Here is a 22165-nt window from a genome sequence, read left to right as displayed (position 1 = left end):
GGCTGGGCGTGAGCCAGGGACTTGACATCCTGCCACAGGCACAGCCTTGTCTAAGGAGGCGGGGCCTATGCAGGCTGGGAGGGCGCCAAGAGGACGCTGGGGCTCCTGCTTCCTCCCCTGTATTTTGTTTGGGAAGCCACCCCTCCCCACCTGGAGAAGGTGCTCTGATTCCGCCCTTCCCCTCGGCTCCAGTGGTAAGTCCCAGTAGAACTAAGTGAGTGGTTCTCCACCCTGGCTTTGCATTTGAACCATCTGTGCACAGTTCTCCTCTACCCGGAATTGTTGTCACATTCTTGCCACTAACCCAAGGTTAAAGTCAACTTCAAGGACAGAGCAACCAAGAAACGGCACGGGTTTGGCTCCTTGACGTCACTGGGCCACTGAATTAGCCAGTTTGCAAACTGCCACCTACTCTTAGCCTTTCTGATGTGAAAAATAAGAAATGCTTCCATTGTTTAAAGCAGTTGGCGTCAAATTGTTCGTTGGTGTTGAAAGTGTCGCACTCACTGCAGTGTGTAAGCCAGAAGTCAATGCCACCAGCTGTGCGAAGGGGGAATCTCCAGGCCAGTGGCAGTCACTCCCCCCAAAACCTCTCCTGCTGGGAGGAGAGAGTGGGCCACGGGCAGGGTGGTGGGTCGGGGGGCAGCTGGGCTCTGTGTCCCGGGAACGGGGCCTCTGCTCCCATGCTCAGCCCTGAGTCAGCACACCTTCTCACTGCGGAACCACAAGGGTTCCTGTCTCACTCCTTCCCAGGGAAAGGGACCCGAGGACCCTGGCCCATCCTGTGGATGGGGATACCGAGGCTTGAGGTGCCACTGGGTTGCCAGAGTTGAGGGCTGGAGCAGTGGAGGCTTGAGGCCAGGCCCAGGCCGCTCCCCGCGGCCCGCAGGAAGGCTGTGTTGGGAATCACAGAGCCCCCCAGGCTACCCCGACCTCTCTGTCCACCGAGGCAGCGGCCAGCATCTCGGCCTCCTCCAAGGCCCCGCCTGCTCATCAGGGGGCCCGAGCCTCTTCATGCCAATCCTAGGGGGAGCTTTTTTGGGAAAACCAATTCCTTCCCTTAACCCAGCCCCACAGCAGACTATCAATTTTGTTGATTTTTTTTTTTTTAAGATTTATTCATTTGAAAGGCAGAGTGATAGAGACAGAGACCTTCCATCCACTTGTTCACTCCCCAAATGGCCGCAACAGTCTGGGCTGGGCGAGCTTGAAGCCAGGAGCCAGGAACTCCATCTGGGTCTCGCACATGGCAGGGGTCCAAGCACTTGGACCATCTTCCACTGCCTTCCCAGATGCCTTAGTAGCGAGATGGATTGGGAGTGGCATTGCCAAGACTTGAACCAGTGCTCTGATATGGGATGCCAGTGTCACAAACCGTGGCTTAACCTCCTGTGCCACAACCCTGGCCCCAACTGTCACATCTTGGGTTCCTTTCAGCTGGGAAGAGTTTTTCTGTCCCTTGTTCAGTGTAAAAGTGGTGTTTCTTGACCTTGAACTTGCTCTTGAACTGGCTGACCCAGGGTCTCACGCCCCTTGGTACTGTTCAGGGAGCAGATGCTGGAGTGGGCGGTCCCCTCTTTTCTTACCTTGTGGCTGGGAGGAAGGAGGGGGCAGTGAATCCTTCCTTCCTCCCCGATTCTCTCACCCTCTTGCTGTCGCTTGCCATCTGCGCACTATCATGCACAATCTTGCTCTTTTCTCTCTCTCTCTCTCTCTTTTTTTTTTTTTTTTTTTTTGACAGGCAGAGTGGACAGTGAGAGAGAGAGAGAGAAAGGTCTTCCTTTGCCGTTGGTTCACCTTCCAATGGCAGCCGCGGCCAGCGCACCACGCTGATCCGAAGGCAGGAGCCAGGTGCTTCTCCTGGTCTCCCATGGGGTGCAGGGCCCAAGCCCTTGGGCCATCCTCCACTGCACTCCCTGGCCACAGCAGAGAGCTGGTCTGGAAGAGGAGCAACCGGGACAGAATCTGGCGCCCCGACCAGGACTAGAACCCGGTGTGCCGGTGCCGCTAGGCGGAGGATTAGCCTAGTGAGCCGCGGCGCCGGCCCCAATCTTGCTCTTTTCTGAGGCCCCCCCACCAAGTATCTGCACTCATGGCTAAATCCCACATGCTTTTGGGTGTTGTCTGGGTGCCTTGGCAGGGGTCTGGGGCTGGGCGTTCACCCCTTGAGCTTGGTTGGGGTTTTGCCTGTGAAATTATGGCCTTCAGACCTGGGGACAGGGCCTGGCGATGATTTTATCCAACTTCCCTCACTGCAGGAATGAAAACTCTGGGGCTCCAAGGACCATTGGGAAATGACAGAGGACAGGACAGCACCCCGATGGGATCACAGACTTCCCTGGACCCCGCAGGGCAGAGGGTCCCATGTATGCAGATTGCCAAGGGCAAGGTCACCCAGGGAGAAGTCTTGCAGTAAGCACACAGGTAGGCCAGGCCCTTCCAGGCCTGGGAGGGCGTGACCTCTCCAAGACCACCGAATAGAGGGCAAGGGTCCCAGCACAGAGAAGTGGGACTTGAGGGACCCTAGCTGTGCCGGAATGAAAGTCTCAGGAGGCCCCAGTGCCTGTCTGGGAGATGCGGATACTGCAGGGCACCTGCCTGGTTCCCATCAGCTCACCTGCCTACCAGGACCCCGAAGAGCAAGGCAGCCAGCTGCGAAGGGCTGGTGGGGGCTCCGGGCCAGCTGCGGCTTCCCACCCTCTACTGGCTGGGGACTGAGACCTGCCAGGTGGCAGCCCTGGAGCCTCACTTCACCTGTAGCAGGCGTAGCAGCCGCCGCCGCCATGGCTGGGCCCACACTCATGGCGCCAGCTGGGTGCCAGCCTGGCCCAGCCTCTCCTCGCCCGAGCACCACCTCTGCATCTGCCCACTGTGTGGAGTGCTGGTGTCCCAGTGGCCAATTATCTGCCCAAGTTCCCTGCACCTGACAGTGTGCTCCCCGAGCGTGGATCAAAGCCAGGGCTTGGCTCCAGCCGGGCCCAGGCCATTGCCAGCACTTGGGGCGTGGATCTGCAGATGGGAGCTCTCGGTCTTCTTTAAAACAAAAAGGATGTTTATTTGGTGCAAAAAGGTTTAGAAATCCACCCATAGTTTTTCACAGTATTTATTTTTCCATGAAATTTCTAAAGATCCCCTCACGTGCATGGATTTCAGATATTTTTTTTGGTCCCGAAATCAACTTGTAAAAATTCCATTTCCCATCAACTTTTGCAACGGTCGTATGTCCTGGGCCTGTTTCTCTGTTGAACTTGACCCCTTTCATGCAGAGAGGATGGAGGGCTCCTCACTCAGCAAGGGGCATCCCCTCCACATCTAGTTCAGCTCACTGACAAGCCTGTAGCACAGGTGGATTTGTCCCCGACTCCTCTCTGAGCACAGTTGCGGTAACAGACATTTTTTGGGGATGTCATACGGTATTGAGGCGAGAAGGAGTTTGGGAGATCCGGATGGCAGGGAACACGTCGGCTCCCTCCCTCCTGACGGCTGGTAACCCTGAGTCATTCTAGGCTGTAACTGGTGATATTTTGGTTTATTAGTCTAAACCATCCATTTTCTGAGCATGAAAAAAAACCCACCGAAGTATTTTTTGCACTCAAATACTTATATTTTCATCCCATTTTTCCACGAGGGTTAAATTAAAAAACAAATCTGAAAAGTCAGAGAGAGAGAGAGAGCCTGCATCCACCAGTTCACTCCCCAAACACCTGCAAGGGCTGAAACCAGGAGGGAGGCGCTCCATCCAAGGCCCCCACGTGGGTGGGAGGAGTCCACCTACCTGAGTCCATCCGCGGCTTCTCAGAATCAGCCTTATCAGGAAGCTGGCATTTAAATGGGACTCGAGCCCAGGCATTCCAAGATGGGGTGCAGGTGTCCCAAGCTCTGTGGGTACACGACCCACCCCCAATGCCTTTTACAGTGCTTGAGGAAACAAAAGGTCCACCAGTGCACGGAAGAACAACTTGTGATTTCTGAGCCAAGTGTATACATTGTGAAGTTCAACAAAAACCTGGTGGTCCGGAGGCTGCAGACAGGCCCCAGTTCTGAGATGAATTTATAGACAGAAAGAAGACCCTAACGGTGGCACACTTACAGGTTCCGCTTCCCACGCCCAGGAGGGAGGGACGTGTTCCTGGGTTACGGGTGAACAGCACGTGCCCAGCATGAGAGCGCCTGCGTTTCGCAGCTTAGCATCCCGGCCGGCCAAGGCCCAGCCTCACGACGTCACTCCGCAGTCAGCTTGCTCTGAGGAGTACGTTCTACTGTTCCTGTGTGCACAAACACCAGCCTGGCACAGTGACAGAGAAGTGTTTCGGAGAGAGAGAGGAGCTGACGACATGGACAAGAATGGGAGGCCAGCATACCTGGGCGCTCGGCCAGGGAAGAGACGCCACCCAGGGGTCCCATAGCACACGGGCTGATTCCTCAGCTTCGGGGGAGACCGTGGTTTCCAGAATGTTCTGTAAATGGTAACCAGAGTGCCAGGGCCACGGCCCTGTGGTGGGCTGCTGGACTTGCTAGTTGTTGTCCGTTCAGAGGCGAGGATTGAAACGTGGCAGACCTGAACAACATGGAGCTGTCCACGGGAGACTGGGTCACTGGGGCTGTGGGTGGGGGAAGGGTGGGCTTGGACATGGTTCACACCAGCCCCCAGGGGAGCAGCAGGGGGCTGCCCAAGGATCCCCAGTGTCTCGTGGCTGAACTGGGGCCACCTCTGGCTTCTCTTCTCTTTTCCCTGAACAAGCTGTGGAATGAGTGGAAAACTCCAGCTCCTGAACCACCTGCCTCCTACTGTGCTCCCCCGAATTCCCGTGTTGAACCCCTCAGCCCCAACACCTACAGATGTGACTGTGTCTGGCCTTTAAGGCGTGATTCGGTTGAAGTCAATCCCCCTAACTGACTGCGGCGCTATGCAATGTCTGGTGACTTTATACGAAGCGGGTACTTGGAAAGCCTGACTCCAGGGTGCAATAGGGCATAAAGTCCAGGTGAGAACTCAGCAAGAAAGGGGCCAGCTGCCAGCCGGGGAGCAGGGCTTCCGAGGAACCCAACCCTGCAGACACCTGGATCTCCGACCCTGGCCCAGATCTGCGAGGGAATTGATCTCTGTTGCGGACGCCACCCTGGCCGAGCTGACCGGCTCGCCGCACGCCCCAGCGGCGCCGTTTCCTGCCCCGCTTGCCAGAGCCACCTGCTGCCACCACGGCTTTCTGTGCTGAGAACCCAGTGGCATCTTCAAGAAAGAGGGAAGCTGGCACAGCAGAAATGCATTTTTCTGCTGCTCAACATTGCAAAATAAACACCGCACGAGCCGAGCCGACCGACTCCTGGCAGGCGGAGGGGCTGGAGGCCAGCAGGGACTCCTCCAGCGTTTTCCTCCTGTGGACCTCACGGAAGTTGTTTCCAACTTCCCAGCTCAGGGCTCCCAGCAGGAAAACAGGTGTCACCCAGCCTCCTCTTGGGACAGCGTCTGCTTTGCCTACAGATGTCCCATCCCCAGGAAGCAGAGTCCCCGGAAAGAATATTAGGATGAACTTGGCAACCCCCTTGTGCCCATGGGACTCCTCGGCATGGCAGTGGAACATCTGAAGTTTGGCTTGTTTAGGCTCAAAACGCACCAGGTGTCACCAGATCCAGCTGTAACTCCCAGGCCGCCTCTGGAAGCCGCCTTCTACTTAGACACCTGCCCACGCAGTTTGAGTGTAGGGCTCTGGGTTGGAAGTAGTGTCCTTGTTAGTAGGCTCAGGATCTCCAGGGCTGGACAAGGGGCCTGGGAATATGAACCCAGACCAGCCGGACTCGCAAATCCTCAAGGTCAGAGTCACTGCTTGGGGTTAAGGCATTGAAAGGCCCGTGTTAAGTAGGAGTTCAAGGGGCCATACATGTTAAGACAGCTCCAGCCATCAACACCTCTTTGCTATTTCACCATGGGTCAGAGTGGCCCCAGCCCCTCCCAGCTGAGTTCTGGTGGAAGGAGGGGAGCAATGGGAGGCGCGGGAGAGCCCAGGCAGGTACGCTGTGTGCAGGGCTGTGGGTGACACAGAAGGGACAGGGCTTTAGAAGGAGCCTGGCCCGCCAGACTTCTGAGCCAGGCAGACCTGCCCATCAGCCCAGAGCGTGAACGTGAGCGCCACGCCAGTGGGCAAGCACTGGAGTCCATCCGTGAAAGGAACTTGGCCTCTCGGAGCTGGCCTAGGCTCGGGGTCACCAAGTCGGGAGCTCAGGGAGGAACAGCCCCCCAGAGCAGTGGCCTCTCCTGGGCATGGAGGAACTACTGGCTTCTGGGAGTCCTGGCTGCGAGTGACACGTGAGAGGTGGGGCATCACCCATGCTACTGGCCAATCCCTTTGCCTGCTGGCTCCAGACTCCTGATGCCTGACACCCACACTGGGCAGTTAGAGCTATGGAGAGAAGGAGGGAGAGGACTCAAGTAAAAAAGGGCTAAACTTGGGCAGCCTGGGCTATGGACCAGGGACTCAGGGCTCGGGGGCTGGCTCGGGGTCGGGGAGCAGGAGAGGCAGTCTGCTGTCCGCTGTCCAGGGCAGCCAGGGCTCAGCAGGGAGAAGACGACATCTGGTCGTAGTCGGGGCACTTGAGCAAGGCGGGGTAGTTGCTGTTCATCTGCAGGGAGGCGTCGCTGGAGATGTCGGAGGGGCTGCGGCCCCGGACCCAGGCGTCCGGGTGCAGGAACTGGCCCGAGTAATCGGAGCAGTTGCTCAGGCGCGGGCGGTAGAAGCCGGGGTGAGGCCGGTACATGTCCTCGGCGGTGTACCTCTTCATGAACAGGTACACGGACATCACACCCGCACTCTGCAGGGAGGAGGCGGGGAGGACGGCTCACTGCTGGGGGCCTGGCTTGACAGCCCCGGGCTGGGGTCTGCACCTGACACAGCCATGGCGGAGCACGGGGGTGGCCAGGGGGTGGATGTGAGGACAGGGGCACGGTGCTGGGGACTTTGCCCTGGTGGAGGAGACCCGAAAAGGCCAGGGAGTGGACTCAGGCTGCGGATGAGCAAGGGAAGCGAGTGGGCGGCCCCAGGTGCTTTGGTGCCCCAGTCCTGGCACTGGTGGGAGAGGGGGCGGGGTTACCTCTGTTAGCAGGAAGGAGATGGCCGCGAAGGCGAAGGACCACCCGTATCTGTAGTTGAAATAGGAGTCCGCGTCCTTGGTTCCGTTCAGCATCTCGTCGTTGATGCTAGAGATGTAGAGCACGAGGCCCACCACGAGGGAGAGGCCTGGGGCAGGGGAGGCGAGGACACGCTCAGGGTGGGGGCTGCGGAGTTTACTGATGTGGCGTCCACCCCAGCCCCACCCCCACCCCCACGCCTGGGGTTCAAGAACAGAGCTGCTGGTGGGGGGGGCACTTATCTTGGAGCCTAAGGGAAAGCAGGAACTTGCCCACCCCCCAACCCCAGACCCTGCTGAGCCCAGCGACTTCGGGCCACCTGCCTGAGTCCCAGTCCTGGCCTGGGAGGGGGCCCTCATACTATCTGATGTTATCTTCTTCTTCTTTTTTTTTCTTTTTTTAAATAAAGATTTATTTGACATGCAGAGTTACAGAGAGAGATGGAGAACAAGAGAGAGAGATTTTCCATCTGAAGGTTTAGACCCTAAATGATCCCAACAGCTAGGGCTGGGCCAGGCTGAAGCCAGGAGCCTGGAACTCCACTGGATCTCCCATGTGCGTGCAAGGACCCAAATACTTGGGCCATCTTCCGCTGCTTTCCCAGGTGCATCAGCAGGGAGCTGGATGGGAAGTGGAGCAGCTGGGACTCAAGCCGGTGCTCTTATGGGATGCCAGCGTCACAGGCAGCAGCTTAACTTGCTACAGTACAACGCCAGCCCCACCACAGCACTCTCCAGGTGACAGCAATGCCATCCAGGGCTGCAAACCACTGAGCCAGCAGGTGGCCTTAACTGAACTCAGCGACAAGATGGGCCCCCTCAATACGGGCCCCTGGGGCCTCCAATCTCTGACTTCAGTGGCAGCTGGTGCACCACGGCCCGTGGTCTGTGCAGCCCACCTGACATCTCAGGCAGGAGAGGGAATGCGAGTTTGTCCAGATTCTGACAAGCACTAAATCAGGAGGCCAGCGGGGCCCAAGCTGCGGCTGCATTGTGCAAATGACTGCTTCAGGCATTACTCCCATCGATTAGCAGCTGTAATTGAATCAGGACATAATTAATTACTCTGTCGAGCTGTTCGGGTTTAATTCCATTCACATTATGTTATGAAACCAGAGTTTTCTGGATGGATGTGAAGGGAAAACAGGTGTTATTCAAACCTCCCTGGGGACTTCGCTCACGACGCAGTCACTGCTGCTCCGAAGGAACCCTCTCTACTATTGTTAGAGCAACTTCTTGTGGCCCAGCTCAGTGCTGGATTTCTTGAAACAATTTTTAAAAATCTGTTTATGAGAAGGCGGGGGAGAGGAGAAATGCAGAGAGAACGCCCACGTACTATTCATTCCCCAAATGCCCACAACAGCCTCTGACTGGGGTTGAAGCTGGGAGCGAGGGGGTGGGGTGGGAACTCAATCCAGGCCTCCCACATGGGTGGTAGGGACCCACTGCTTGAGCGTCATGGCTGCCTCCAAGAGTATGTATTAGCAGGAAGCTGGAATCAGTACTAGTGCAGGCAAGGCATACACCAGAAAACGCTGTCCTGTGGAGATGCTAAAGAAACCCATCCTGCAGAAGGACACTGAAGATTGGTCTTCTGTTGATCTAAGATGATTATTTTGTAAAAGACTTTCTAGTGTACCAGGCACAAATGTGTTCAACTGTATATAGCCGCCAACTAGTTTTGTTTTTACTTTGTCCTTTGCTATCCGTGTTATGACTCAATGTGGATTTGTGTTTATACAAATTTTATTTGTATGATTTCATGTTAAACCTCAAATAAATGCTTCCTTATGTGATTGTTAAAAAAAAAAAGTAGCAGCGCTGGGACTGCTGTGGGATGTGGGAGTCTCCACTACGCCAAATGCCCACTCCTCATTCCTAGAGTTTGGATCCTGTAGCCCACTTCTGCTGTGAAGTGCACAGGAGGAGAAAACTTCTCCCTAGATTTGTACTCCCTGGGCTTGGTGGAAATATCACCGACAGGCTAGGCTGATGACATGGAAGATGCTCAATACGTATCTGTTGTATTGACGAATGGAAGGATGGAAGCCAGGTGGGTGGGAAGGCTGAAAAATGGAAGGCTGGAAGAAAGAATGGACGTGTGTGTGTGTGGATGGATGGATGTATGTGTGTAGATGGATGGATGTGTGTGTAGATGGATGGATGGATGGATGTGTGTGTGGATGGATGTGTGTGTGTGTGTGTGTGGATGGATGTGTGTGTGGATGGATGTGTGTGTGTGTGTGTGTGTATGGATGTGTGTGTGTGGGGGGGTGGATGGATGGATGTGTGTGTGGATGGATGTGTGTGTGTGGATGGATGTGTGTGTGTGTGTGTGTGTGTGGATGGATGGATCGATGTGTGTGTGTGTGTGTGGATGGATGGAGGGATGTGTGTGTGTGTGTAGATGGATGGATGTGTGTGTGTAGATGGATGGATGTGTGTGTGTGGATGGATGTGTGTGTGTGTGTGTGTATGGATGAATGGATGGATGGATGTGTGTGTAGATGGATGGATGGATGGATGGATGTGTGTGTGGATGGATGGATGGATGTGTGTGTAGATGGATGGATGTGTGTGTAGATGGATGGATGGATGGATGGATGTGTGTGTGGATGGATGTGTGTGTGTGTGTGTATGGATGTGTGTGTGTGGGGGGGTGGATGGATGGATGTGTGTGTGGATGGATGTGTGTGTGTGGATGGATGTGTGTGTGGATGGATGTGTGTGTGTGTGTGTGTGTGTGTGGATGGATGGATCGATGTGTGTGTGTGTGTGTGGATGGATGGAGGGATGTGTGTGTGTGTGTAGATGGATGGATGTGTGTGTGTAGATGGATGGATGTGTGTGTGTGGATGGATGTGTGTGTGTGTGTGTGTGTGTATGGATGAATGGATGGATGGATGTGTGTGTAGATGGATGGATGTGTGTGTGTGGATGGATGTGTGTGTGTGTGTGTGTGTGGATGGATGGATCGATGTGTGTGTGTGTGTGTGGATGGATGGAGGGATGTGTGTGTGTGTGTAGATGGATGGATGTGTGTGTGTGGATGGATGGATGGATGGATGTGTGTGTGTAGATGGATGGATGGATGGATGTGTGTGTGTGTGGATGGATGTGTGTGTGTGTGTGGATGGATGTGTGTGTGTGTGGATGGATGTGTGTGTGTGTGGATGGATGTGTGTGTGTGTGTGTGGATGGATGTGTGTGTGTGGATGGATGGATGGATGGATGGATGGATGTGTGTGTAGATGGATGGATGTGTGTGTGTGTGGATGGATGATGGATGGATGGATGGATGTGTGTGTGTAGATGGATGGATGGATGGATGTGTGTGTGGATGGGTGGATAAAAGGAAGGAAGGAGAAAGAAGGAACGTTTCTTAGGCATCAGGCATTCTGGCACCTGGTTCCCAAGCTGTTCTGACAAGAAGATGTTGGGAAAAGGATCCTGAGGTGATTCGGGAGTCCGGTGGCCATCAGAATGCCTCATGTCCAACAGCTGTTTTTCTTTCCTTCCTTTCCCTCCCTTCCTCCTTCTATGCATCCATCATCCATCCATCCATCATCCACCCATCCACTCAGCCATTCGTCCACTCAGCCATCCAACCATCCACCTCTCCTTCCTTTAAGCCACCCACACATCCTCCATCCAATCATCTCCTCTCCAGTCCCCCATACTCCTACTTGACCAATCACAAACTACACACTGAAAGTCACTTCTTTGGCCCAAATCGTTATCTCCAAAGAAAAAGGCCTCCACCAAAAAACGTCCAGGCCACCTTGAGGTGGAGAAAGAAGCCTCCCTCTATTTACTATGTTCCCTTCCTCTCCCTCTACACACTCCTGTGAGTGGTTTCAACCCTGTCTCGGGCCTCTCCTATCCCCTAGGCTGATAGCTCCCAGATCTCTCTCTCTTTGGTCCCAGCGACTCCCATGAGGCCAGGACCCTGACTTGCAGCAACCTTCCGGACATCTCCCAGAGGTCGGTCACAGGACACCTGACTCAGCACGGACCACACTAAGCCCATGGCCTCTGCCCCAAAGCTGCTCTTGTCCTGCGACCCCCGGATCAGTGATGTGTGCACTGGCTACCCAGCGGCCAAGCAAGAAGCTGGCACTCCCATCTGACTCTTCCCTTGGAAGCCTCCTGTAGTCCTGTGGTCTTTTCCCTCCCAAGCATCACCTGGCCATGCCCATTCCTCTCTTCCTGCTTCTCTCCCTCTCTCCCTCTCTCCACTTCTCCTTCTTCTTCTTTTTGCTTTACCCAGAAACCTTTTATTTAAGGTATACAAACTTCATGCATTTCATAACTACAACTTCAGGAACTCACTGATTCCTCCCATCCTACCCGCCCTCCCACCCCCACACCCCCACCCTTCCTCCTCCTCCCTCTCCTATTCCTATTCTTATTTTTTACTAAGATCTATTTTCAGTTGACTTTATACACATAAGATTAATTCTATACTGAGTAAAGAGTTCAAAAAATAGTATATAAAAAAAACACCTGTTCCTCAACAGTCGAAGCAAGGGCTGTTCAAAGTCATCGCATCTCAAAGTGTCAGTTTCACTTCTTTAGGTTACCTTTCAGGTGCGCTATTAGTTACCACAGATCAGGGAGGACATATGGACTGGCCTCCCTCCATTTCTAAAATCCAAGCCTGATCACGTCACCCCATGGCTCAAGATCCTCTGGAGGCTTCTCACAGTTCCCAGTCTCTGAGGCCGGTGTGGGGTGTAGCCGGTTAAGCCACTGCCCGCACTGCTGGCATCCCGGATGGGCGCCAGTTGGTGTTCTGGCTGCTCCACTTCTGATTCAGCGCTCCCTGCTAATGCACTTGAGAAAGCAGCAGGAGGTGGCCCAAGTCCTTGGGCGCTGGCACCCAAGTGGGAGACTCACAGGAAGCTCCTGGCCCCCAGCTTTGGCCTGGACCCATCCTGGCTATTGTGGTCATTTGGGGGCGTGAACTAGTGGGTGGAAGATCTCTCTCTCTCTCTCCCTCTCCCTCTCCCTCTCTTTCTCTCTCACTCTGCCTTTCAAATAGATAAAATCAATCTCAGGAAGAACGTCTCCCAGCCTCACCGCTCACCCTCCACAGTGAGTAGGGATTTTGCTCAGTGCCCCGGGGCTGCACCCTTTCTCCCCCAGCAGACTTTGCCGATTTCCGATTCACCCTTTAGCCTACCTCCTGGTGGCTTTCCCTGACCACCCTGCTCTGAGTCTCAGCCACTGCTCTTGGCCTCGCAGCCGTCCTTCTGACCCTTGAGCCCTGGTCACACGGGGCACCTACTTCCCTTCTGCTCGCTTGTATCTCCCATTACACGTGTTTGTGGGTGGTGATGCCAGCCGGCAGAACAGGCCCTGACAGACGCGACGAATGAGGGACAGCCTGGAGCTGCAGGAGCTGGGAGGCATGGGCTGTGCCTGGCGAGTGGCCTGAGCGTAGCTGAAGACCGCGGAGGTGTAGGAGTCATTATTCCAATGGGGATTGCATTTATTTCACACGCGAATCATGAAGACGTAACCCCTTCTAGAGTAGGAAAACTCAGTGCCAGTAGGAGCTGACCGGGACCTGGGGGCACTCTGTAGCCCTGGGTTCCAATCCCAGCTCTGCCCCGGCGAGCCTGTCAGGTCACTCCTCCGGGGCCTCCACTGCTCCCCCAGGACACGGGTGGGCTCAGGAGTGTGAGAAATCTCCCCCGGCTGCACCTCAGTCCAGGCCAGCCCCCTGGCTCAGTCTGTCCCATAGAACGTCCCACAGCACAGGTATTTTGGAGTTGAACTCCAGGAGTCCAGAATGCTAGGAAACAAAGCAATAGATCTTACCTGAGAGGATAAAGAAGATGCCGGACACAAAGGCCAGGATCGTCCGGTGCGGACGGATGTGGCCGATGTTGCTCAGGATGAAGCCGATGAACATGAAGAAGAGGCTGACCAGGGGGAAGGGCGTGGCCGAGCGGATCATTTCTGAGTGACAGCACAGGGACAGCCCGTCAGCCTCCGGTGGCTCACCCTCCCACGTCCAGGGCCTCAAAGCCCCACCCCTGCATGAGCTGCCTAGGCTCCAGCCCCCACTGGGGCAGAGCGTGGAAGATCTGACTTCGAATGCCAGCACGTTCATGACGTCTGTCTTCTCTAGGTACAAGCTACTTCTCTCCTGGGAGTCTACACGGCCAGCCAGTACAGCAGCTGTGTAGGGGCCTGGCCACTCCATCTTTCCTCTCCCAGGGGGCGTCACCTTCTCCATGGGCAAGGGGCCGCTCTGAGTGGTATGGGGGTAGCCACTGGACTCTGTCTTTTCTGCTGATAATTACCTGGGGAGCAGCTCTGTTGTATAACAAAGACTTCCTGGTCTCTGTCCCTGGTCCCTGGGGAATAGATCTTCAGAGTTTCCCAAGTGACAGGAGGGCCTTTGTGACTGATAGTAGGCCCCCTGAATGCTAAGGAGGTGACTCAGAGCAGTGAGGAGAGGGGTAGGGTTTGAGCCAGCCCCTACCAGCCAGACCTCTGGGGAGGGGAGGGGAGCTGGACACAGATTTCAAGCAAATGGTTAAACATTCACTCAATCATGCCTATGGATTGGGACCCAAGAAAAACCCTGGACTCCAAAGCTCAAGTGAGCTTCCTGGTTGGCGAAAGCCTTGCTGTGTCAGGATGACATGACAAGTGATGGGTCTCGATTACCCAGGAGGAAGTCACTAAAGCTCTGCATTTGGGCCCCTCCCAGGCCTGGCCCTGTGCCTCTCTTCATTTCTCTGCTTCTATAGCCTTTTAAATAAAACTGTAAGGGTGAACATGGCACTTTGCTAAGTTCTAGGAATCATTCTAGCAAGTTCTGGGGCCCAGGGGTCATGGGGCCCTGCATATGTAACCAATTGGTTGGAGGTGCAGGCGGCCTGGGGCCCTGTGAACCTGTGGCTGGCGTTGAAGTGAGAGCAGTCTTGCTGGGGACCGAGACCTTGAACTTCTGGAACCAAACTCCAGTTGACTGGTTGTTGTTTTTTTGTTTGTTTTTTTTTGTTTTTGTTTTTGTTTTTGTTTTTTTTTGACAGGCAGAGTGGACAGTGAGAGAGAGAGAGAGAGAGAGAGAGAGAGAGAAAGGTCTTCCTTTGCTGTTGGTTCACCCTCCAATGGCCGCCGCGGCCGGTGCGCTGCGGCCGGTGCACCGCGCTGATCCAATGGCAGGAGCCAGGTACTTATCCTGGTCTCCCATGGGGTGCAGGGCCCAAGCACTTGGGCCATCCTCCACTGCACTCCCGGGCCACAACAGAGAGCTGGCCTGGAAGAGGGGCAACCAGGACAGAATCCAGCGCCCTGACCAGGACTAGAACCCGGTGTGCCGGCGCCGCAAGGCGGAGGATTAGCCTAGTGAGCCGCGGCGCCGGCTCAGTTGACTGTTATTAGAGTTGTATTGCAATACTGAAGTCCCCATGGGGTGTCAGGACCAACTCTGGAGAGGCCATGGCCACAATGTCAGTCCCCCTGGGACCAGAGAGATTGCTTCTGTTCCTTGGGTGGGGATTCCTTCCCACTCACTTGAGTCACAAGCCTTGCAGATCCAGCACCTGTCTCCAGCACTGGGGACTGAACCCGCAGAGCAAGCTCTAGTGGGCTCAGGCCAGCGTAACCAGCAGAGCGCAAGGGCTTCGGCTCGTGGGGAACAAGCCGGGCGCCCCGAGTCTCCCCTCTGCCCCGCTGCTCTCCGCCCAGCCTGTGCCTGGGCTGGGGAGCTCGAGGCACCTACTTAGAACGTTGACGGTGGACTCGGACGTCAGCTGCGTGTTCATGGGCATCACATACTCTATGGTGAAGCAGCGCCCGCGCTCCTCACCTGTGGACAAAGAATCATTTGTGTTTCTGGGTCCTTCTCCAACAGACGCGAAGCGAGCACGTTCACATGCTACCTTAGAACCACAACGTCTTTGCACTCGGGCTGGATGCAAACCTGAAGGGGGGTCCTGTCCCTGGCCGGTCGCCCATTGCAGAGGTGGGGCTACGTCCTGACATGGCACCCTCCCACGAGGAGCTCCTCCCCGGGGGTGGAGCCCAGCATCGAGAGGTGCAGGCAAGAGGGCGGCACGGCAAGCGCTCCATGCCAGCCCACGCCCAGGGCCTGTGCCTTCCTGTTGCTTTTGCGTGGAGAGGGCTGATGATGGCACATGGCCCACTCAGATCCACCTAAGCGACTGTCATGGAACAGAGCCCTGTTAGCCACTTTGGAAATCAGATCCTGACCACTTCAGAGCAGCTTCTGATTTAAGCAGAGACCACAGTCGGGGGCAGTGCGCGATGAGGCCGTTTCCAAAGCAGACTCACCAAGTGACACGGAAGCCAGGCCTTGGGGTGTCCTCTGTGCTGCACACTGGTGGAGGCCAACCACCTCCCCACCACAAAGACAGGAGTTCAAAGCTGGGAGACTGGGACCGGCGTTGTGGTACAGCCAGTTAAGCTGCCATCTACGATGGCATATGGCCCCTGATTCGAGTCCCAGCTGCTCCACTTCTGATCTAGCTCCTGCTAATGTGCCTGGGAAAGCAGCAGAAGACGGCCCGAGTGCTTTGGTCCCTGAACCCATGTGGGAAACCTGGAAGAAGCTCCTGGCTTCAGCCAGGCCCAGCCCCAGCCATTGCGGCCATTTAGGGAGTGAACCAGTGAGTAGAAGCTGTTTGTCTCTGTGTCTCTCCCTCTCTCTAACTCTACCTTTCAAATAAATAATACATTTTTTTTAAAAGCTAGGAGATCCACATCTTTTCTCTTTCTAGTGCAGCCCTAGATCACATGGCCCTACCAAAAAAGTCCAGTGATCATACTGTGGCGATCCTGGCCAGCCCGGGGTTGCTGCAAGCCTAGGACACAGGGATGGCTCACAGGTGCAGACTGGCCCTGGGCCCTGGTAAAGGCACAGAGGACAGAGAAGTCCTGGTGAGCTGGAGGCAGGCCCAGCCAGATGGGATTGCAGCCTGCACAGTCCCCAAGAGCTGGAGGCACCGGCACTTGTGTCTTCTCTACCGTTCCATGTCCTGAAGAACAGAACTTGTTCACATGGACATGGCGAAGCAGGGCAAGTTTGCCTCTGGTCCTGACCACTGCAGGGGCTGCCACCCAGAGTTCATGGGGCTGTGTGTGGCCAACTGTCGTTTCCCAGCAATTTTTCTTGGTTGTCTCTCAGCAAGGAGGAGCCTCTTGGGGCAGGTTTTCCCAGGGCAGGGCTGTCCCAGACCCCCGGCGCCCTTACCTGCGAGGAAGCAGACCCTCCAGAGGCCCGAATGCAGCGACATCTTGACCTCGGTGCTCTGGTTCTGGGGCAGGATCACACCCTCCTCCAGGTACAGCCAGTAGTCGGTGCTGACGGCGATGCCCAGGAGCCCCAGGCCGCACACGGCGAAGACGCTGCTCAGCAGGGTCAGGGCCTTCCTCCCGCACGCACTCATCTTCCTGGATGTTTGCTAGGTGGCTGCCAGCAAGGAGCAGGCTGTGGGGCAGCAGGATGAGGGGAAGAAGCGGTAGTGGCCATGGCTCTGAGAAGGCCACGGTGAGGGGTTCTGGGCAGTAATACTGCCCGGCCCCACAGATGATAAAGACCACTGGGCAGCTCCCTGGCCCCAGGCCACTGGATAGAGAGGCCACCCTCTTCCTCTGCCCAATTTCCTGTTCTCTCTGGGAGTCTCCTTTGGTGGGTACTACCTGCCAACCATCCACCCATGCATCCATCCACCCACACACCCATGCATGCATGCATCCATCCATCTATTCATCCATTCATCCATCCACCCACACACCCATCCACCCATCCATCCACCCACACACCCATCCATCCATCCATCCACCCATCCATCCATCCATCCACACACCCATCCATCCATCCATCCATCCACCCATCCATCCATCCACCCACACACCCATCCATCCACCCACACACCCATCCACCCATCCATCCACCCACACACCCATCCATCCATCCATCCATCCACCCACACACCCAAACACCCAAACACCCATCCACCCACACACCCATCCATCCATCCATCCATCCACCCACACACCCAAACACCCAAACACCCATCCATCCATCCATCCATCCACCCACACACCCAAACACCCAAACACCCATCCACCCACACACCCATCCATCCATCCACCCACACATACACCCATCCATCCATCCATCCATCCATCCATCCACCCATGCATCCAACTACCCATCCATGCATGCATGCATCCATCCACCCACATATCCATCCATCCATCCATCCACCCACCCATGCATCCATCCACCCATGCACCCATCTGCCCATCCATGCATATATCCATTCAACAGCCCATTATGCCAGGCATTGGATATCTAAAACTGAACACGACACTGTTCTTGCCCTTGAAAAGTCCTCCATCTAGAAGAAGAACTGAAGCACCTCAAAACGATTAAATGCAGCCTAGTAAGGGCTGTGGTGGAGAAAGCACAGAGAAAGAGTGGAAGAGAGAACTCAGTTGGATGGGCTTCTCTGTGTCGAGAAGGATTCTGAAGCTCAAATGCACACTACGAGAGCAGCACTCCTTAGAAGGGGAAGTGGCAGCTGACTAGGGAAGGGGCAGAGTAGCCGAAGGTCTTCCTGGAGAAGGTGTCTTGCTCAGGTGACTTTAACCCTGGTGTAGGGCTGGGTCAATGCAAGCAATGAAGCCACACACAGTATAAGTTCAGCACCTCATCAGAAATGCCCCAACTCTCGCCTGCTTGGCCTACCACATTGGCAGGGGCCAGCTCTGAACCAGATGGACAGAAGCTGGGAATCTGTGCAATGTGAGCCACGGGTACACCTATGGATATGTGCCAGGGACAGGCGCTGTGCTCCAAGCCAGGAAACAGCGTGCAGCAAGCCCCCAAAGAGGCCCACAGCCCAGCTCAGGGCTTCTGAATTGCAGGCTGCAATCTAGAATCACTCAGGGTGTGTCCGAAAAATCCCTGACTCCTGGGCATCGCTCTGAGAAATTCGGATACAACTGGGCTCATGAGGGCAGGGGGGTGGGGGAGCAGGGGGACCCAGGAAATGGTATTTTTCAAATGTTTCCAGGTGATTCCAGCAAAGTTGGCAAGAATCCATCTTTGCCGCTCCAAGGCTGCTTTATGAACCAGTGCAATCACCAGGGACTGGTTGGAGAACCTCAGGCCACTCCAGCTTTCCAAATCAGAATCTGCATTTTAGCAAGATCTAGGTGAGTCGTCTACCTGCCACAGTCTGGGATGTGCTGTGCCTAGCAGACAGGTGACAACATTATACTGCCGCACCTGCTATGAGGGGACATCCTGAGATGTGAGGAGAGCCCAGGGGGGGCCATGGAAGCTTTTGTAGAACAGCGCAGGGCCTGGGGCCATGCAGACAGGTGCCTTGCCCAAGCCAGTCACGTCTGCAAGGGCCCCACGCTACCTGCATCTTTCACTGGCTCCTAGCAACACTGCAGTCAGAAGTTTTGAACGGGACGAGAGCAATACTTCGGAGAGGGGTGGGGCAGCACTTTGTTGGGGGGACGGGGGGTCCACCACACTCAGGGGCCCGGTGCTGTCCCAGGAATCCTATCCAAAGGATGGCCTCATGCCTGGGCTGAGCTCTGAGACGCAGGTGGATGAGGCCCTTGAGAAAGGCACTGAGGTCAGATCGGTCAGCAGGGGGCGCGCTCACTGCAGGAGGGAGAGAGTGGGGGAGATGCTACTGTCTGTAAGAAGTGGGAGCATCTGGCCTGGCCCAGCCACTGACTGTGGGGGGCTGACTGGTCTCCTGGAGGAGCCACACGCTGGTGTGCAGAGGTGCATGCAAGCACAGGGCCACATCCACAAAGGCACCCCATCTGCAAGGCAGGAATGTGCGGGAGTTTGAGCCTCAACAACGCTCCCTGCATTGGCTTTGGGAGAGAGGAAGAAGCAGAAGCAACACAGCCAGCCTCCCTGCCATGCCAAGTCATTCTGCACACAATAGGGCCAGAGGCAGAGCAGGATAGGGCAATCTAGCCTGAGGATCGAATAAACCACCTACTATGCATGCAGCCCTGTGTTGGCTGCTCTGAGAAGGGTGATGGAATCAGAGGCCCAGTGTGACCCCAGGTGAAGGGGCAGCCTGAGTGCCAGTGGGGAGTGGGGCGTGGCAGGGCAGGCTGCCTGGAGGAGGCAGGCTCTACACAGAGCCAGGGATTGGTGGAAGTGGCAGTGACTGGGGCCACAGCTGCACACCTGCCTGAGGAAATGGAGTTGGGAGCTCAGGGATGGTCAACAGGGCCAGGGAGGGAGACAGCACTGCTCAGAGCCTTGAACCTGAACTCAAGGGAGCCCTGGATTTTGCGCTCAGCTCTGCCCCCTGAGTATCTGTGTCGCTCTGGGAACGTAACCCTTTGAGGCTCAACTTCCTCCCAGATACTGCAGGACAAGACGGTGCTCACCACTGTCAGCCCTCTGCAAGTACCTGGCTTCCTGCACTTATCCTTACAACTTCACTATCATGTCCATTTTACAGGCGAGCAAACTGAGGACTAGCGAGTCACAAGATCGCTCAGCCAGTGAGTGGCGGTGCCTCACCCTGCCTCATTCCCAAGCTCCTTCTTGGAGAAACCATGTGAGTGTTTTCGAAGTTCAATTCTATAGAGCAATGGTTCCATGGAATATCCTAGAATAAGGGACTCTCTGGGGAGCCAAAGCCCGGGAAGCAGTGCGTCTAACTCCGGGAGAATCCCATTGTAAAGGCTGGAGAAGCCCGTGCTGCTTTGTAGTCTGGGATTTTCCAACCTCACTGGACTACCAAATGGCTTCAGGTTCTGTGAAATCCACTCTGAGCGCCGTGCCCTCTCCTGCCTCCACGAGGAATAAAAGATCCGCCCTGCCCAGCCCACAGAATTGCGGGGGCGAGTCCACCCAGCGGCAGCTCTGGCTGGGCTTTCAAGTCTCCAGCCCGATTCTGGCCCAGCGTTCCTCTTCAGTGACAACGGGCTAAGTCCCTGCTGCCTGCAGACCAGACGGCCCCGAGCTTCTGAAATACGACGGCCGCCGCCTGGCAGAAGCTGAGCGGCCAATTTCAATGTTAAGCTTGGCAGAGAGATGAAAAAGATTTGAGATGTGTGGAGAGGAGATCGGATAGGAATCTATAAAAGCAAGACACAAAAGAGAGGCCGAAGGTGACCTTGCCTGCCAAACTCTGCAACGGCAGACCCTAAAGCTAGGCGTGGGCTTAGGAAAACTACAAAGTTCTCTCCGTCTCTGGAGTGCGTCTTGTTCACTGCAAAACTATATTTAGGCTTCTATTATGTAGGCATTTATTTCTAGTAAAAGATCTAATTTATTTCTAAATATTACCAACTGAGTTCCAATTAGCTAGTGGGCACTATACAAAGCACTTCATGTACGTATCTCATTAGCACCTCCCGGTCACCCTGTGAGCGGGCAGTATCAGCCCCATCTCACGGATGGGGAAAATGAGTCTGGCCTAGTGAGTAGCTTGCAGGACAGCGTGGGTGCGTGGCAGACTACGGATTCTTTTAAACTCAAATCTAATTCCAAAGTCTTTGCTTGGCCTACGATACCTCCCCTTTGAAGACATAAATGGGCTCAAGTACTGGGATGGAGGAGAAATAGGCAAAGTAGGTCACTTAGAGAATTGAGAAATGTATGAGACACACTGTACACGGCCAAGTTCTGCACCACAGCCACTGCTTGGTGTTGGTGGGTTGGGGGAGGGGTACACCATGACTCAGCCTCCCTGAGTCAGAAAAGCATTGTCTAGGGCCGCAGAGTTCACCATGTCCCCCCGCCCACACATGCGGGAGTCAGGTTCAGAGGGAAGAAGTAGCCGGGATCGCCCAGCCTGTCACTCAGAGGGACAAGGGTGAGCCCCGGTACTCTGTACGGGACCCAACGCCACACCTCTGGGGCACAGCAAATGATCGCAGACGAAACGATTTGAGCTGTACTGCCCCATTCTAAAGGCAGCACCGTTATGACGCAGGGCCTCCCCACTCTTGGCCTACGCCGCCCTGTGTGTATACGTGTGCGTGTGCGTGTGCGTGTGCGTGTGGGATCCTCCCACCCAGTATCATCCGCAGGGACTCTGGTCTGCGGCGGATTCCAGGTTCTCGCATCATTGGGGGAACCTGCCCGAGTCTCTGCTGTCCCCCGCTGCTTCTCCACCCCACGTCTCTCTCCCCTCTCCTGCCTACAGCCACTCGGCATGTCGGGGTGGGGGTGGGGGCAGCATTTTTTAAAAGCTGCTGTCGTGAGAGGAGATGTTTAAGCTCTAGTGTGAAATGCATTAAGTGGCATGCAAATCCGCAATTTAGCATAAACTGCTGTGTAAGAAATTCACAGACTGGGAAGAAATAAACCCAAATGAGGATGGTGGGTATTTCGCCGTAATACGATTATGCATATTGTACTCTCTTTGCATTTTTGTTCCCAACAAAGCTTCTAAAAGCACATGCGTTATTTCCACAACCAAAGAAGAAAGCCAAGTCAAAGATGAGCTGTCCAATCTCTGATCATTGTCCTGGGAAACAGAACTGCAGCTCCGGCTGCCTCCTGGGCTGCAGATGCCACCGTGCGAGCCGCGTCACCCTGCTGAGACGGGCGCCCGGTGGTCCAGCAGCTTTGGGCTCACGAACATCATTAGCTTCCGACATGGCCTCTAAGTATTAGCTTGTCAGTGATCAGGAATCAACGGTCCTTAGTTATCACCCATGACTAGCAATTAGGGAGAGATGTGGAGATTAAATTGCTGATGGCGCATTTCTCTGCCCAAGCCAATAAAAAATGTGCCACGGTGCTGGGGGCTGGGTGAGGTTCCAGGTGCGAGGCAGAGCCCAGTTAGGGCCGTGCTGGGAGGATGGGTGGGGTTTCACTGGTGAGAAGGGAAGCCCACTGGAGGGCAGACGCCCTGATCTCAGCTCCCCGCTGGCCCAGGGGAGCCTGGGGGTGGTGAAGGGTTTGGGTACAGGGAGTCTTGTCGAGGTGCCGGAGCCAGTCACAGCAGCTGCTCCTGTCCCTGGGTGCCAGCCACTCAGTGTTAGCCCGGCC

At 55.3% G+C, this 22165-nt stretch overlaps 1 protein-coding gene across 3 annotated transcripts in view; it reads right to left on the bottom strand.

Moving 5' to 3' along the window:
* Nucleotides 1-5894: 5894 nt before the first annotated feature.
* The window catches only part of CACNG5 (calcium voltage-gated channel auxiliary subunit gamma 5), a 47162-nt gene continuing 30891 nt past the window's right edge, over nt 5895-22165 (bottom strand). For all 3 annotated transcript variants that reach the window (XM_051825855.2, XM_051825854.2, XM_051825856.2), the window contains 5 exons: nt 16358-16594; nt 14867-14953; nt 12949-13089; nt 7087-7232; nt 5895-6807 (listed from right to left, as the gene is read on the bottom strand). In XM_051825855.2, coding sequence (XP_051681815.1) covers nt 6550-6807; nt 7087-7232; nt 12949-13089; nt 14867-14953; nt 16358-16553 — 828 coding nt within the window. In that variant the 5' untranslated portion in view covers nt 16554-16594 and the 3' untranslated portion in view covers nt 5895-6549. The remainder of the gene's footprint in view (nt 6808-7086; nt 7233-12948; nt 13090-14866; nt 14954-16357; nt 16595-22165) is intronic.

This window comes from Oryctolagus cuniculus, chromosome 17 (genome assembly GCF_964237555.1).
Source record: "Oryctolagus cuniculus chromosome 17, mOryCun1.1, whole genome shotgun sequence".
Taxonomy (NCBI): domain Eukaryota; kingdom Metazoa; phylum Chordata; class Mammalia; order Lagomorpha; family Leporidae; genus Oryctolagus; species Oryctolagus cuniculus.
The sequence above is the reverse complement of the archived record's forward strand: the minus strand, read 5'-3'. Positions and strand labels throughout refer to the sequence as shown.